Consider the following 17,473-nt stretch of genomic DNA (forward strand, 5'->3'; position numbering starts at 1 on the left):
ACATTTATATTGTGTGCATTAGAATAAATGTGTTACATAATAGGCATTTAATAAAAAATCACAAACAATATATCTAAATTTAAAACAATCCACTTTCCTTTAGAATATAGAAATATCATACAGCTCAACAGCCCTTAAAAGAAACAGCTTTTATGTATACTAAAAATGCTGTGTTGCTTTAACCCACGGTTGGGTATGGACAAACCCAACCCAACCAGAAAATGTCCATATTCAACCCAACCATGGGTTGAAACACAGCATTTTAGAATTACATTTTAAAATAAAATTTAATTGTAGAAGCATTTCTATTTTCTAAAAAAATATGGTCTATTGATGTACATATACAGTGTATTTACATGTTTCACCATCTTTTTGCTTATATTAATATTTTATCCTGTTAATTTATAAAATTTCTTACAACATCAAATCTACGAGTCTATGCAACCAGACTTGTAATTAGTGTATTCATTTTACTCTGCACGGATCTCGTGTTGATGCACCCAAGCTGGATAAATCTCACAATGTAATTAAAATGGAGGCTTGGCTGTGTCCTCTCTGAGTCTTGGCTATTAATCAGGCTATAGATGTCACTAAGCATGTGGCCTCAATAAAGCTCAGCTGTCGGTCTGCGATCGTTCTTTGTTTTAAGTATCTTATCAATCGACCTTCTTCGAGTCTTCTGATCCTTGCTGGATTCCTGACAGAGACCCTCATCACTGGCAGCTTGAAGACTGTCAAACGTGCCCTGCCTCTCATCAGACCTGTGAGAGTGCTCCGTATGACTCCTGTTTCTCCACATCTCCATGCCACGCTCCAGGCAGCCGAATTTGGCATTAGTGGTGCACGCGTACATTCCCACCGGCACGGCAAGCACCATGGCGAGCACGACGACCACAATGTGAATGAGCTTCTCTCTCTGTTCCATCTCATTGAAATCGCTGCCTGTAACAAACAAGATGCACTGGTCGCTTCGAGGAGCCTGGTTTTTTAAAGTCACACAGATTTCATACTTGGTGGCTGGTAAGAGGTCTGTGACAGAATAGGTGTTGATACCTGGCCCGATGTATATCTGCTCTTTCCTGGGAGCGTCATATTTCCCAAAGTGGACGGTGAACCAGGTTTCAGCTGGATTCTTGGTCACAGCCCACCACTCGATTACAATTCCATAGACTGTTTGCTTGGCAATACGGATGTCGATAAAAATGTTTTCCTCGGCGATGGCAGCAGGGAGGACTGGGGAGTAAGACAGCGAGCCATCCGGAGACTTCACATCCAGTAGAATATTAATGGAGGAATTGCCAATGAAATTGTTGGCAATGCAGGTATAAGGCCCTCGATCAGCCAGTTGAAGAGAGGGAATGACCAACTGAGACATGATAGTGTCTTCATCCACACGGCTATGAATCTCTGAAGACATAAATCACATTATTTTAAAGGAAAATTGTAAAGATACAAATTTTACATGTGACATTTGCTACAATATACTCTCAGAAAACTGGTATAAATGCTTTAAAAAGGGTCCAATGGGGTCTAATATGTACAAGGTAGGCCTATATTCTGTAACATTATGAAGTACTATGTACCCTTTAAGGTGTAGCTTGCTTTTTGAAAAGGTACGACACCAGTGATTGTTTTTACTTTTATTTCTTACTGGCTTTCTTGTTGTAATACTAAATGTTTGCCTTCTGTTCAAAAATTAAATGGATATAATCTTACTTATTGAGATTAACTGACTTTTCAGAAAAGTAATCTTATCTGGACAAAATAAATAGATATATGCAAACAGATCTTATGTATTTATACTGTAGCTTAATGTGAGTTTAGGAGTCCATCTATCTATTTAAGTGTAGGCTAAACATATGTAAATGTTTATGTTTGGAAGCGAATAAATCTTACCACGAAATCCTCTTAGTATTTTAAGACTATACGTCCAGCGAATATCAGGTTCAGGTCTGCCCATCGCAAAGCATGACAGAGTGACGTTCCCGCCCAATGGCATAGTTACGTTGGTGGTCTGCGCGCTTACCACTGGTTGCACACATGCCTTTAACTCCACCTCATGAAAAAACTTCCCAGCCCTGAAGTCTGGACCAGAACATGTTAAATACGAGTTCATGAGAATAAATGGCGGACTCAATGTTATGATAAATTCAACGAAGCCTCCGAGGCGACAGTCACAAAGCCACGGGTTGTCGTGAAGCGCTAGAACAAAGTTTGGCGTTGCGTGTTTTTCTTTTCGGTTGTCTGTGTGGTAAGTAGGCCAGTTCAGGAAGACCTCTTTAGAAATGACTGAAAGTTGATTAGAGGACAGATCTAGATAAGTCAGACCAGGTAAAAACTTGAGTGCGTGTTCAGGGAGCGCGTCGATGAGGTTGTGTTTCAGGTCCAGAATCTTGAGGTTGGGGGTTTCTTCAAACGCTGTCCATGGTACTGAACGCAGCTTGTTCCCCTGTAACCTGAGCTCCGTCAGGTTTCCCAAACCCTCTAAACCTTTGATGTTTATGATGGCAATGTCGTTAAAATTTAGCCAGAGATTCTTTAACGACCTAATACGGGAAAATGCAGACTTTGGCAGTTCACGAATATGTGATTTCTCAATGCGGATTTTGGTAAAGTCTTCCGGTAAATCCTCAGGAACCGCCGTTAATGCCGTTTCCATACATGTGAGTGACCTAGAAAAAAGTGTACGTTGATGTTTGTTTGTATAACTGAAACAAATACAGTCGTATACTTTAGTATTTTGTATATTAAACTGCACTCTAAAAACAAACGGTGCTAAATAGCACTAAAAGTGGTTCACTCACTGGCTCGTAATCATAGAGGAACCATTTTGGCACCTGTGTAGAACCATATTGTGCTACTTAGCACTATTGTTTTTAGCGTGTGTAATTGTATTATACTGATTACTTCACTGCTAATGTATACTGTAGTATTCTGTGGTATTACTATATTGAATTTATAAAATGTATTAAATACTGTATATTTTGAACCATATCATAATAAACATTACGTATAGCCTACTGCTGTATTTACTACAGTTTAATTCACAATTTAAAAAGTACAAAAGCTGTCACTGGGACAGTACCCTTTTAAAAGGTCCTTATTTGTACAAGTACGTAAATTTGAGTTAGTAATATGCACCCTTTAGGTACAAAGGGATATTTTCTGAAAGGAGATTTTAGTTAACACTCCAGTACAGTATACAATAACAACGTGTAGTAATTACTATAATGTTCTACAGCATACTACATTTTTCTCCAAATACTATGCAAGTATACTACTTTATTATTTTTGATACATCTATAGACTGTAGCTTTGAAATGGTGTCAGCAAAACAACCTTTTTCACCTAATGACACTGTTGTGTGTTAAAGAAGCTGAAACTAACCTCCCATGACGATCCGTCACACAGGAACATCCGGAAAAACATTCAGAGTTGATATGACTTAATAAAAGATAGAAAGTAATAAAACCCAGTATATCTGAGACGCCCATAGTCTCCTGTAAAACTCACTCATCTGCACTTTGTCTTCACACTACATGACTGCAGGAACAGTAAAGCTTATTAACAGTAATCCTTGACGTGAGATACTGATTGGAAACCTGTGTGGGTTTGCTGCTCTGCAGTCAAAACATTTTAATCAGTGCGCCAATTTCTTGTAACTTTAAATATACCCACAAAATTACACTGTAAAGAAACTCAAATTTTACAGTTTTATTTTACAGATTTTCTAAGTTTTTTGAAATACAGTTAAAAATGGTAAAATTACAGAAATATACTGCAAATTGACATACCCACTGTAAAATCACATGAAAAACACGTCAATGTGCATAATGTAAAATTACAGAAAAAAAATGTATTTTTGTATAACGGAAATTTCTGTAATTTATTGTGCCCATTATTTTACGTTTTTTTTACGGCACCCTAGCTGCCGGAATTTTATCGTTTTTATGGATTCTTTTACAGTGTGCCAAAGAAACAACACAAGTTTTAAATGTATAAACAAAATTTATTTCGGAGCAAAGATGGGTGACTAAGATACTAAATAGAAAGTGAAAGGGATAGTTCGGCCAAAAATGATATTTAACCCATGATTTACTCACCCCCAAGCTGTCCGAGTTGTATATGTCCATCGTTTTTCAGACAAACACATTTTCGGATACTTTAGCAAATGTTTTAGATCTTTCAGTTGATTAAATGTAATGTTACGGCGTCCACGACCTTCAAGTCCAAAAAAAGTGCGTCCATCCTTCATAATCCAAACGGCTCCAGGATGATAAACAAAGGTCTTCTGAGGGTAATCTGCGCGGTGTTGTTGTAGAAATATCCATATTTAAAACTTTATAAACTAAAATAACTACCTTCCGGTGGCGCCACCATCTTAGTTGTGTCCGCATTCAGGATGAGAGCTTACGCAGCCTACGGAGGCTACTCTGCTGCTGCTCTGTGCCCCCGCCCTCCAAATTTGTCATACGTCACTAAGAAAAGTGCGTAAACTACGCTAATACTCCTGAATACAGAGGAGTCTAAGATGGCGGCGCTACCGGAAGGTATTTATTTTCGTTAATAAAGTTTTAAATATGGATATTTCTACAACAACACCGCTCGGATTTCCCACAGAAGACCTTTGTTTGTCATCCTGGAGCCGTTTGGATTTATTTTGTGAAGGATGGACGCACTTTTTTTGGACTTGAAGGTTGTGGACCCTGTAACATTACATTTAATCAACTGAAAGATCTAAAACATTTTCTAAAATATCCGAAAATGTGTTTGTCTGAAAAACGATGGACATATGCAACTCGGACAGCTTGGGGGTGAGTAAATCATGGGTTTAATATCATTTTTGTCCGAACTATCCCTTTAAGGTGGCACAAGTTTCACATTATGATAAAAAAGAATGCTATATACACACAATGTGGACCACATTGTTGCATAAAGAAGTCCCAGTTGATTTTTTATAATTTTGTATTTGCATATTTTTTATACTATTTACAATGTTACTTGGAAAAATCAATGTAAAAATTAATCTGTAATTCATCAGATTAAAGCAAAGTAATACAGTGATGCTATTGCAATATCTGTATATTTTTTCATATGCACAAATGTACAGTAATTTATATTAACATTTCCCTTCAAATCAGTTCCTTCTAGCAGTATGTGAAGGGATAAAAGTAAGTGTGTAAAAGTTCATGTGTGTGTGTTTCTGGGATTGCTCAGCCACAACCCCACCACCAGCCAAATGGCTTAGTTTGGAAACCAAGTCCAAGAGCACAGCAACAAAGAGCAACATTATTATGACTTTTTAGTTGCGCACTTTGTTACTTAAACAACAAATCAAAAAGTTGCCCTACACATGGCCGGTCATGTACTGCTGGTACAGATTATGTGCACTCAGGTACTGCGGCTGGGCTTTGATGCTCTGTTGGCTGCGTGGTGGAACTGTGGCTGAGGGATATTGTCAGCAAAAATATTCATTTGGCTGTCCTTCAATTTTAGCTGTGGATTCAGAGTCAAGGCTTGACCTGGCAGACAGCAGTCTGTTGGACTCCTCTGTATTGAGTCTGGTGAGGTATTCCACATCCAAGCCTTTGGCCTTTGTGTTGGGAGAAAGCGTCTCAAACGTCACATACGAGTCCTGAATGTCTTTGGACTTTTTTCCCCAAAACTTTTGTATTTTCCTCTTAAGCGCCCCGCAGCACACGATCACAGTCAGTGGCACTGCTATCACGCAGGCAACCGTGATCACTACTACATTAATGAGCTTTTGGGTTCCATTAGCACTCGCTGCCGCATCTGTTGAGAAGATTACACACTGCTCCTTTTTGGGGATCAGGCCCTTTACGCACACACAAGCGATGTATTTGGTTTTTGGAACGAGTCCCTCGATGGTGATCCTGTTATTGCCAGGGCTGACGTTGATTCTGCGCATATCCCTCTCCCCGAATACGGCATAGAGGACGCTGAACGCAGTAGTGTTCTTTGCCGTCGGCGCTCTCCAGTTAAGACACACGGTGTAGTCTGTATCACCGATCACTTTCACAGAGCGGACAACCCTGTCAGGGTCTTGCTGAAGAGAGGATGTGTTTGCAGCAAGATTGCTCAGATTGGTCTCCAGGTACCCATCAGGACTAGCTGTTTGTGTGTTTGTTCGACTGTTAGCAGCATTGTCCCTTTCCATACCTGGATATGGCCCTGCATAACTGGCAGTGGCACCAGCAGGTAATGCAGCCTTGGGTGTTGGTGAAATATAAGTGGCAAAAACTTTTTCTTGGTAGGCGGCCTTGACAATGGGGTTTGGCCTCTTGGCTTTAACTTTGGCTTTTGGATCCCCAGTCAGATTTTCTGCCTTGGGTGAATCACTTATAATTAAAGAAATGACAGCCTCTGCGCTTCCTGCATAATTTGTAGCTTTGCAGATATATTTTCCGGTGTCACGGTAGGACACAGCAGGCACGCTTAAAATAGACCAAACTATTCCCTCCTTTGAATTCTCCAGTTGAACTAAAAGTTTTGAAGGAGAAAGGGAAATTTGGTTAGTATTACTTATCACGGTGCATTAGCTAGTACTTCTTAACCACACAACTATTTAGAGTAATTCAAAAATATTTTTGCAGTGCTTTTCACAATTTTGCATTACAATAATTATACATTTTAGTAAGAACAGTAAAAGCATAAGGAACTAGACACTACTGCACTGACTCACCTGTGCCGTTCAGTGGTTTCCGATCTGCCCTCCTCCAGGCCAGCTCTGGGATGGGAACCCCAATGGTTCCACATCGCAACAGGACATTGTTGCCTACTGCACTCCTTACCCGGGCTACAGCTGTATGGACCCGCGGCCCCTGGCAGCGCCTGAGCTCGGCATCACTAAACAAAACACCCGAGAGGCTTTCAGGATCAGCACACCTGAGCCTTGTGTCGATGAATGCCACCGACAGACTGGGAGATTTCTGGAACTGAACCAGGTCATATAATCGACAATCACACAACCAAGGGTTGTCATGGAGACCTGGGGAAAATAAGTGATCAAACCTTTAGAAGTATTCTCAACTACATTTGAGACTTGATGGGACCCTGCCTGTGCCTGCACTGTAAAGAATCCTTGCTACCATATTTTTTTTGTTGAATCAACTCAGATTTACAAGTTATGTCAACTTACTATTATTTATCTTGACAAGAGATAAGTTGCTACAACTTATAAAATAAAGTTGACTTTTTTCAAAAAAGTTATAAAAACTCATCTCTAGTCAAGATAAATAATATAAGTTGACATAACTTGTAAATCTGAGTTGCTTAAGACAGCAAAACATTTTTTCCAGTGTGTAAAATCAATTTAATCTAATTCTGAAGTTTGATTTAAATCTTTGACATATTTTTCCCAGAATGCTTTTTACAATTTTGTAGGATGATTTTATGTAATAAAATATAATCATTTAAAGTAACGTTAAGTGGGTTTTCACAGGCAGGGTCACAAATAATTATGATATGAGAAATTATAGAAACATTACAACAATGACTGCTGCTGTGGATTTAAATGGTTGTCATTTACAGTAAATATACCAGATGTTTTACATGTAAACCCAATTTTACTTACCAAGAATCATTTTTGAACTTTCAGGTCCCTGGATAGGTTTGACTGTTAACCAAATACTAAGAACCTCAGATGGCACAGTCAGCAGATTGTTGCTGGATAGATCCAGGTAGGTTAAATTTTTCATGTAGAGAGCTGCCTCAGACGGAATGGAGGAGAGCTGGTTATTGTGTATATCTAGTAGCCTAAGACTAGGCATGTCCATTAGCGATTCCCATGGAAATGATGTCAGTGAATTTCCATCTAGTCTCAATTCCTCTAAATTGTACAGACCGCGAAAACTGTCCGAGTTGAGAGAGGCTAAAATGTTAAAAGACATCCAGAGGAATTCTAAATTTGATAGGTAACTGAAAGCCTCGCTCGGGATCCTCTTGATGGCAGTCTTTTCAATTCGAAGTTTAGAGGTATCCTGTGGGAAAGTGGCAGGCACAAGGGAAATCTCTGGGTCGTTGCAAATCACACTCCTGCAAAAAAACGTATTAGAAACGAGGCATGATAATCACGGATTTAAAAGCATGCGCATTCGACACAAATCTTTAAAACCAGCAGTGACATTACAAACACAAATTACAAATCACATACAGAAAATGAAAAAGGGACCCAACTTCAAAAAGTGCACAGTGTGCAATAAAAATGTATTTTACATTATTTTAAAAAAAAAATGTTTGCTTTTTAAATATAGAAATATTTATTTGTTCAGTACATAAAGTAAATATGAAACACTGGACCACAAAATAAGTAAAGAAGTTCAATGTGTTCATTAGATAAAGTTGAGATAATCATGTTTAGTAGTTGAAACTGTAGTGTAGACATACGCACCTGGCTCTTGATCCATCACTTAGGTTGTGATAAAAACAGCTGCATTGAGAAGGACAGGAGCTCCGAACAAAAGGAACTCCACCTGAAGCCAGTAGTAGACCCAAAAAAACAGTCAAAGACATTTCGCCACTAGCGTCTTTAACTTAACCCGGATTGTACTTTAAATGAAAAACCATCCACTTGGAAATAGAACAAAATACATCAGTAAGTCATCGTCCTTTTGCTTCGCTGCCCCATAGTGATCTGACAGCTGTGAGTCCTGCAGATAAAAAGGATAGACAAGGATTAGCAAAAGGACATGCGTAATTTTCATTTAGATGCGTATGTATCTTGGAATCTGATAGGCTAAGAGATGTAGCCCTTAATTATAGGGAAAAAACACTTCTGAATTGGCCAAAATCTTTAATGCCCATCCTCTATCAGCTTTTTAATCCACCCTCTTCCCTAATACAATTTATTGCATTGCATCTTATTAAATTTTTCCTGCATGACTTTTAGATATTTGTTGTTTACCACACGGTTCTGGTTGTACCAGCAAGAACAATATATAGGTTAAAATTTTAGTGTTTACTAAAAATATTATTAATCCACTGCATTAACCTTTATGAAGCAAGTGTTTTAGTGCTTTCCTCTGAGATTTATACATAATAATTTATCAGTGTGAGAGTTGTCCTTCAGACCAAGGATTTCCAACTCACAGGGAGTGTTCAGTGGCGTATCCAATAGGATTTATTAAACATTTTTCTTCATGTAATCCTTTTTAGGCCCTAGCACACAGACTGATTAGTTCTTAGTTCTTTTGGAGTCTGCAGTTAGGATAGGGTTTGTTAACAGGTTTATTAAAAGAAAACAAAAAAGAAAATATTTTAACAATAGCATGAGCTTAAACAAATAGTGTTTTTCTGATTACAGTTTTAAAATCCTTTTTTGCATATATTTTGGACATTTCACAAGACTTTTTTAAGATGTCGTAAGAAATCTTTGGTGTCCCCAGAAATCTTTGGTGTCCCATACGTATGTGACGTTTTAGCTCAAAATATCATATAATTTATTATAGCAAGTTAAATTGTCACTTTGTAGGTGTGTGCAAAATGTGCCATTTTGGGTGTGTCATTTAACATGCAAATGAGCTGATCTCTGCGCTAAATGGTAGTGCTGTGGTTGGATAGTGCAGATTAAGGGGCGGTATTATCCCCTTCTGACATCACAAGGGGAGCCAAATTTCAATGACCTATTTTTTCACATGCTTGTAGAGAATGGTTTACCAAAACTAAGATACTGGGTTGATCTTATTCACATTTTCTAGGTTGATAAAAGTCAGATTTTCATGATATGTCCCCTTTAACAGTTTATATGGACTTTGCTACCCTGTCTTCTGTTTAATAAATGCGAAGTTAAAATAAAAGAGAATTTTTACTATAGTCACATAGGTTAAAGAAAGAGTATAAAAAGTGTAATGTTTATTGTTTGAAAATAATTGCTTTGCCACGTTCCCTTCAAATAACCGCAATATATTTAATGTAGAATAACACAGGTTATTAGTAATTGTTTGTAAATTGTCAAATAAGTAGGTCAGTGTCGATGTATGTATAACTAATATATTGTTGGCTTTTTACTAAAGTATAATTCATTCTAAATACAAAGGAGCTTTTTATCACAAACACAAGATTGTATAGGATGCACAGGTTTAATATTTGTTGTAATTGTGAAATATTGTGCAGATACTACAAAACTATAGAATAACACAAATATAACTATGCCAATTATGTTGAGACCAAATGCATTTAAAATAAATCAAATCTATGTTATATTATAATCTTTATAGTCACCCTTTGCATATAGTTTGCAGGCATTATATCATGCAGCTTCTTGAGGTCTCACCTTGAGTTGTTTTTAAACAGCTTATATGGCTTCTTCATGATTCAGTGCAAGTTTTTCCAAATAAAATTTTAGTTTTCTACTAAAATAAATTAACATGTTGGCACAAATATATTTTGTCAATAAAAGTAATTTCAAACATTTAAGGATCCACCCTAAGATTAATGGATTTCAGATAAGTGATTTAAAAAATGTGAATGGTAGTGTACGTGTGTATATCAATAACAGAATAGCAATATTTGACAGAAATTAACAGTATGCTACACTCCAGTTACCCTTGTTTATCAATAGCCAAAATGTTTTACTATCAAAGATTAAGCAGAGATATGTGAAACTATTTTTCAAAATATGTGACTACAGCATCAACTGCTGTGTAATGTTTAATGTCTTGTCTGCATTTAGATAAGTTGTAATAGAACTGTTATAGTAATCATCACTATACAAACCATCAGGTGTACAATCACTTTAGTGTGAATAGAGACAGCTTTACTGCACCTGTTGTGCAGTGAACAGAATAAAAAATGGATTGTCACAGCCTGGGCTGCTTCCCATTCGACAGACAAAGGCTTGTTGTATAACTGAATTAGCGCTTTCGGTCGCCCTGTGTAAATGCGTATTACGCTAGGAGTTGTTATGTTCATTAAGACATTCCTTTGCGGATTGAGGCAATGGGAGAGGGCTTTGCATAATGACGTCTATGTTTTTCAAGTGAAATGCTCCTTTAAAAGAAGGCTTCGTGAGAGCGTGCCAGGCACATCAGGAGCGAGTAGCGGACTGGGTTCTCCACAACGTACCTCTCCAAATTACATTTAAAATGGTGACGTCGTACCCACTACCGGAAGGATTCTCCGATTTTGACGTGTTCTCCCTTGGATCCTGTCTATTAGTGGAGGGTAAGATTAATTGATGTTCAGGTTCAAATGAAGATCGCTTACGAATATTAATTTCTGCATATGCACGGTCACGAAGGGATGCACTCTGCGCGCCGTTCATCCGTTTACACTCCATTGACGCATGCTTATGTATTCAATTAATACATTTTTCATTGGTAGCCTATTCGTTTTCCCTGGGACTCGAACCCAGGACTTTTGGGTTGCATAACGTAACATCGACCAAGTAGGCTACAATGACATCCGGGAATAGTGAGCGCAGTTAAATAACCGCGAAAAAACGTGAATTAATTTTTAATCTAAAGTCTGCGACTGCAATAACTGTTGCGTAACTGCTGTGTTTAAGCAATGCGCGCGCTTGTTCACAAATGTTCTGTATCTTCTAAAGGTCTCCTCGGTTTCTTCCTGAATGCTGTCACCGTTGTTGCATTTCTTAAAATAAGAGAATTACGGACCCCAAGTAATTTTCTCGTGTTCAGTCTGGCATTGGCTGATATGGGGATTTCTATGAACGCCACCATTGCAGCATTCTCCAGCTTTCTAAGGTGATCACGGGCACGTTTTTCCTGTTGATGTTATTATGAACTGATGTACAGTATAGGGGCTCATGTTATTAAAAATAAATAAATTCTTAATATAAAGTAAGTTAGAAAGAGTTGGGGTTGCAGGACTTGATGAAATGGCTTACTTATAAATGTTGGGATGTTTTAAAACTCAACCACTTATATAAATAAATCTAGAAAATGTCCATATTTGCCTAACCATAGGTGAAACAACACATAATTTCTTCAGAGTGTCAAATTTATAAAACACTACACAAATATTAACTGCTATACTGGTTTCTTTTTTTCACCTGATCTTCTTTAAACTTAGATACTGGCCTTATGGATCAGAGGGATGTCAGACCCATGGCTTCCAGGGCTTTGTGACTGCTCTTGCCAGCATCCACTTCATCGCAGCCATTGCTTGGGATAGATACCACCAGTACTGTACAAGTGAGTAAAAGGACAAGAGAATGTTATGTGTTGAATGAATGAATGAGATGCCTCACACAACAGGATCAAAACTTCAATGGACATGAGAATCTTTGTTCTAGTTCAGACCACCCATGTTGCAAAGACTAACTGCTACAGTTCCCTACTAACCAGCCATCCAACAATTAGTGGATAGTTGCCATTTTAAATGAGTGTATCACAGTGGCGGTTCTAGGGAGGGGTCAGCAGGGGCCAGTGCCCCTGTGACAACAAGCTTGGACCCCTTTGTGGCCCCCCTAAATTTGGTGTGTGAAATAATTTTTACGAATTTTTTTGCGATCGTTGTTTTTTACATACGTTATTAGACAGTAGCATAAACATGGTATTTGGCCTGTTAATGTCTTTAATGCACACTGCAAAAAATGATTTTCAAGAAAAAATTCTTAGTATTTTTGTCTTGTTTTCAGTAAAAATGTAAAAAAATTCTTGATGAGCAAAACGACCCAAGAAAATAAGTCTAGTTTTTAGACAAAAAAATATCAAATTTAAGTGATTTTATGCATAAAACATGTATTTAGGGTTTAAGAAATATATTAAAGATTTTTTTTCTTACCCCGTTGGCAGATTTTTTTGCTTCTTTTATGCACAAAATCACTTACATTTGATACATTTTGTCTTAAAACTATTACTAGACTTAATTTTTAGATATTCTTACTGAAAACAATACAAAAATACTAAGATTTTTTTTTTTTGAAAATAATTTTTTGCAGTGGAGAAAATGATATGATAAGAATAAGGTCTTAATGTAACTGGCCCCTCTAACAGTACAACTGGCCCGAAATTGGACCCCCCAGTTGAAATGGTCTAGATCCGCCACTGGTGTATCATAACTGAGCAATCCAGTTGTAGCAAATGTAAGTTTTCTTTGTTAAACATAAATTTTATAACTTAATCTATTCATTAGGGACAAAGTTGCAGTGGAGCAGTGCTTTCAGTCTGGTCATCTTCATCTGGCTCTTCACTGCTTTCTGGTCTGCTATGCCTCTCATTGGCTGGGGTGAATATGATTATGAGCCCCTGCGAACCTGCTGCACACTGGACTACAGCAAGGGTGACAGGTAAGATCACAGTTGTCAAATTGGGATCCATCATGATGTGTACATAGTAACATAGCAGCTTGTCTCTATCTGGCATAATCTGACCATTAGGGTCATCATGGGAGGGTGGGTCACATATGCTCTTTATTTCTTGTAAAATTGTACCATGAAATGATATCATTATTGGCCAGTAGTGTTATATTGTTTTTCTTTCTTTCTCAGGAACTATGTGTCGTACCTGATCCCCATGTCCATCTTCAACATGGGCATTCAGGTCTTTGTTGTGCTGTCCTCCTACCAGTACATTGATAAGAAATTTAAGAAGACTGGCCAGGCAAAGGTAAAGTAACATCTGCATTTTATTAGAATTGTGAGACCACTATGCATGAAGAAATCCCAGTATACTTTTCCCATCATGTTGCATAGGACTATTATTCATGGTGACTGGGTAGAGCAGAGAAATATTTTGCCTGAGAGTGCAAGTGACCTCTTGTCCATGCCAGAACTATTGCATAACACAAAAAAACACACTATTCATGTGTTACAGGTTCACAGACTACCATTAAAATGATCCGAAAGAATGCTTACGAATTATTGCTGTAACTGTAAAACAGAGTTTTAGTCTTTTATAATTTGTATAGGAACGCTGTATGACCAATTGCATTCCAGTCTGTATACAAAGGAAAGAGTATGTAGGTCATTTCATTATGTCTTTGTAAAGCTTGTCATGCCTAACTGATCACATCAGATCTACTAGGTTATTCAGTACAAATAATTATTTTGTGTTTTATGTTTAGAATAGTTAATACTGATGTGTTATGTCTCATACCCAAGTTAAATCTGCAGTATGTTGCTTTCACATATGCAAGCATTACAGGAAAACACCACAGTTTTTTTTATATTTTACTTTGTTCTTACCTCAACTTAGACAAATTAATACATACCTATATTTTTTTAATGCGTGCACTTAATCTTTGTACAGCGCGTCGTGAATGTGTTAGCATTTAGCCTAGCCACATTCATTGCTTAGGATCCAAACAGAGATGAATTTAGAAGCCACCAAACACTTCCATGTTTTCCCTATTTAAAGACTGTTACATCAGTAGTTAAGTATGGTGGCACAAAATAAAATGTTTTTAAGCCAATAAAAAATGAGAACTATATTGTATGATGGAAAAGCACTTAGTTTGCAGCACTTCGACATTGGCGCGCAGTAACATCATCACTCCTGACTACTCCCCCTCTCGCTCAAACATCCGTCAATAATACTGCACCCAAGGTCAAATAGGGAAAACATGGAAGTGTTTGGTGGCTTCTAAATTCATCCCTGTTTGGATCCTAAGTAAAAGATGGTGCTAGGCTAGGTTTTCCTTTAGAACTAACACTGCTTTTATTCTTTCTTTAGTTCAACTGCAGCACTCCTTTGAAGACTATGCTGTTTTGCTGGGGTCCCTATGGTGTCCTGGCCTTCTATGCTGCTGTGGCGAATGCTACCGTTGTCTCTCCTAAACTAAGAATGGTAAGGAAATCACTTGTTTTAATGCTTATTTAATTAAACACCAAATATTTGGGTAAATTATATATTTATGCATCTGGCGGATGCTTTCTTCCAAAGTGACTTACACTAAGCTATAGATTCCCAGCAAGCAATCTTGTGTTTAAAAGACATCTAATAGCCGTACAAACACCCAGACATCTAGGCTAAAACAAGTTAAAACAACAAAATGTGGGCTGTCAGTGAATCTTTTATAGATGTCTAACTATAGCCCAAAATAAATAAATCAAACCAAACCTTGTAATCACTGTTGACTTTGCTTACATGATGGAATGAAGCTCGCATATTTTGGCAAAAACGTCATGTAAGTTTACCAAAATCAAGTTTATTTTGGCTAAATGTGGGTAACTCATAGCTGAATTGTATATTGGGTCTAACCTAGACCTAGACGGTGAAATGATGGCTAATGCTTTCAAATTTGAAACGTGAATACCAATCAGTATGGTTCAAACCCATGACCTTTGCGCTGCTAAGGTACACTGAAGGGGGTCGCACACAGGACGCGCATGCTTATCGCGCACAGTTCTAAACAACTCGAACACTTTGCTTTCTATGAGTACACGCACACCGGTGCCGACAGGTGGCGCCTGTCCGCTCCGCCCAGCTATGACTCAGGAAGTTGCTCTAATCCCTGTCGCTACAGAGCGCCACTCACATAGTTTAACATTAAATAACATCATATTTGTCCCAAATCATTAACGATTAACTTTGGCTGCTAATGTATATTTTGCATTTTGAAGTAGATGCTATCTGACGAAGCTCGCGCTAATTAAAGTGCACTTCCGGTTTACGATACCTCCGAGTTGTCCTAGACTCGACTCGACGTGGCGTGATGGGCGCGACGCTGAGCTGCGCGGCCGGTGTGCGACCCCCTTAAGTCAGTGTATGTAATTCTAAGCTAATTAATTAAGAAATTGTGCAAAATGTATCTCATATATGCATAACTAAAAAGAAAAAAAAACTAGCGTTTCAACTACTCTTGTGATAAGTGTGAAACTGCACTGTACTGTAACTCTTGTTTGTAATATTGCTTATGATGTTCCTCATTTGAAACAGACATTTTTGATAAAAGCTGCTACATGCTAAGTGACTAAAGTAAAAGTAAACATACTGTAGTAAATGTGTCTACTTTAACAATGTATGCTTAAAACAAATCTACATTTTGATGTATTCTTACAGATTGCTCCTATTTTGGCAAAGACATCGCCTACGTTCAATGTTTTTGTTTACGCTCTTGGAAATGAGAACTACAGAGGAGGAATCTGGCAGTTACTCACCGGTCAAAAGATTGAGACTCCTGCTATTGAGAACAAGACCAAATAAACTAATCACATAAAAAATTCACTTCATGTCCTGATAGGTTCTTGCAGGTATGACATGTTTATTGGCTGTGTCTTATTTTTTGCTGTATATTTGTGTGACACAGAAATGCTGGGCATTTGTGGTACAGTAATTTTACCCATGGGTCCAATTTATTTATGTCCATTATTTAATAAGGGTTAAAGGGATAGTTCACCCAAAAATGAAAATCAAACCGTTCGTGGACCCCATCCATTTCCATAGTAGGAAAAAAGAATACTATGGAAGTAAATGGGGTCCACGAATGGTTACAAAGATTTCTGAAAATATCTTCCTTTGTGTTCATCAGAACAAAGACATTTATGAGTGAGTAAATGATAACAGAGTTTTCATTTTTGGGTGAACTATCCCTTTAAACTGCTTCCATATGTATGTTGTATTCTGAAGTCATGATCATACTTCATATAACTTATTTTTAAGGTAAAAGATTGTTGGTAAACTGTTTAAACATCTTTTTAAATTTAGCATATTAACTATTTTTTCAAATGTGACAGCCACAAATAAAGCTTAAATACCTAAACACATACATATAGTAGAAAAGGTATATGTATTTTTTTAGGGTGAATTAGGTAAGAATCGAATCCCATTAACAATGGTGCATTTTATAAAAAAACATTACTCTGTCCAAACGATTTGTTTAAGGGTAAAATATGCATGAGACACACTGCAAATTCCAGCAATCTTGTTTTTCTCCTAAATAATCTCTACATTTCAACACTTGAATCATTTTGATACCGGAGATGTCTAAAAAGTCATATCAATCATTTATTAAACAGAAACATAATGTGATGCATTTACTAGATAAATGACATAACACATTCAAAGGCTAAATATAACAGCTAGCCACAGTAGGTTGACCAAATGTTAACAAAAGCAATAACAATTATTGTCATCCTTGCTTTTATGTGTTCAGGTTGTGAGACATCTATATTTGTGATGTACTGTTTGGGGTGGTTTCCCGGACAAGGATTATCATAAGACAGGACTAGGCCTTAGTTTAATTAGGAAATAACTAGTTTTAAAAAACATGCCTGCACTGTAAAAAAAATCCGTAGAAATTGCAGCTGGGTTGCCGGTAATTTACCGTAGATTTAAATTTATGTTATTTACTGGCAACATTTTGTTCAAAGTTAAATGAACATTAAACATTTACAAGTCTTTGTCTTTACAGAGTAAAACTAAAAAAACAGCATCAAGCAAAACATTCTGGGAAACAAAATCTGAAGCAAAAAACAGAAAAAGGTTTATGATGATTTCTGGTTCCCAGAATGCTTTGCATGAGGCTTTTATTGTATAGTTTTATTCTTTAA

General features: G+C 37.4%; 3 protein-coding genes across 3 annotated transcripts; 1 reads left to right on the forward strand and 2 right to left on the reverse strand.

Annotated features, from left to right (window-relative positions):
* Nucleotides 1–604: 604 nt before the first annotated feature.
* On the reverse strand, nucleotides 605–2,672 carry lrit2 (leucine-rich repeat, immunoglobulin-like and transmembrane domains 2). Its single transcript, XM_065297526.1, has 2 exons — nucleotides 1,897–2,672; nucleotides 605–1,407 (listed from the first exon to the last, which is right to left on the reverse strand). Exons 1-2 carry the CDS (start codon nucleotides 2,657–2,659, stop codon nucleotides 605–607), a joined length of 1,566 nt encoding a protein of 521 aa, XP_065153598.1. The 5' UTR covers nucleotides 2,660–2,672.
* Nucleotides 2,673–5,210: 2,538 nt separating this feature from the next.
* lrit1a (leucine-rich repeat, immunoglobulin-like and transmembrane domains 1a) lies at nucleotides 5,211–8,532 on the reverse strand. The gene is made up of 4 exons (XM_065297527.1): nucleotides 8,411–8,532; nucleotides 7,595–8,055; nucleotides 6,704–7,009; nucleotides 5,211–6,501 (listed from the first exon to the last, which is right to left on the reverse strand). The coding sequence occupies exons 1-4, from the start codon at nucleotides 8,530–8,532 to the stop codon at nucleotides 5,459–5,461; spliced, it is 1,932 nt and encodes a 643-aa protein (XP_065153599.1). The 3' UTR covers nucleotides 5,211–5,458.
* Nucleotides 8,533–10,810: 2,278 nt separating this feature from the next.
* Nucleotides 10,811–16,132, forward strand: rgra (retinal G protein coupled receptor a). The gene is made up of 7 exons (XM_065297528.2): nucleotides 10,811–11,181; nucleotides 11,567–11,723; nucleotides 12,052–12,173; nucleotides 13,117–13,270; nucleotides 13,472–13,589; nucleotides 14,655–14,768; nucleotides 15,984–16,132. The coding sequence occupies exons 1-7, from the start codon at nucleotides 11,103–11,105 to the stop codon at nucleotides 16,125–16,127; spliced, it is 888 nt and encodes a 295-aa protein (XP_065153600.1). The 5' UTR covers nucleotides 10,811–11,102; the 3' UTR covers nucleotides 16,128–16,132.
* The last annotated feature ends 1,341 nt before the right edge of the window (nucleotides 16,133–17,473 follow it).

Source organism: Paramisgurnus dabryanus, chromosome 20, assembly GCF_030506205.2.
Source record: "Paramisgurnus dabryanus chromosome 20, PD_genome_1.1, whole genome shotgun sequence".
Lineage (NCBI taxonomy): Eukaryota > Metazoa > Chordata > Actinopteri > Cypriniformes > Cobitidae > Paramisgurnus > Paramisgurnus dabryanus.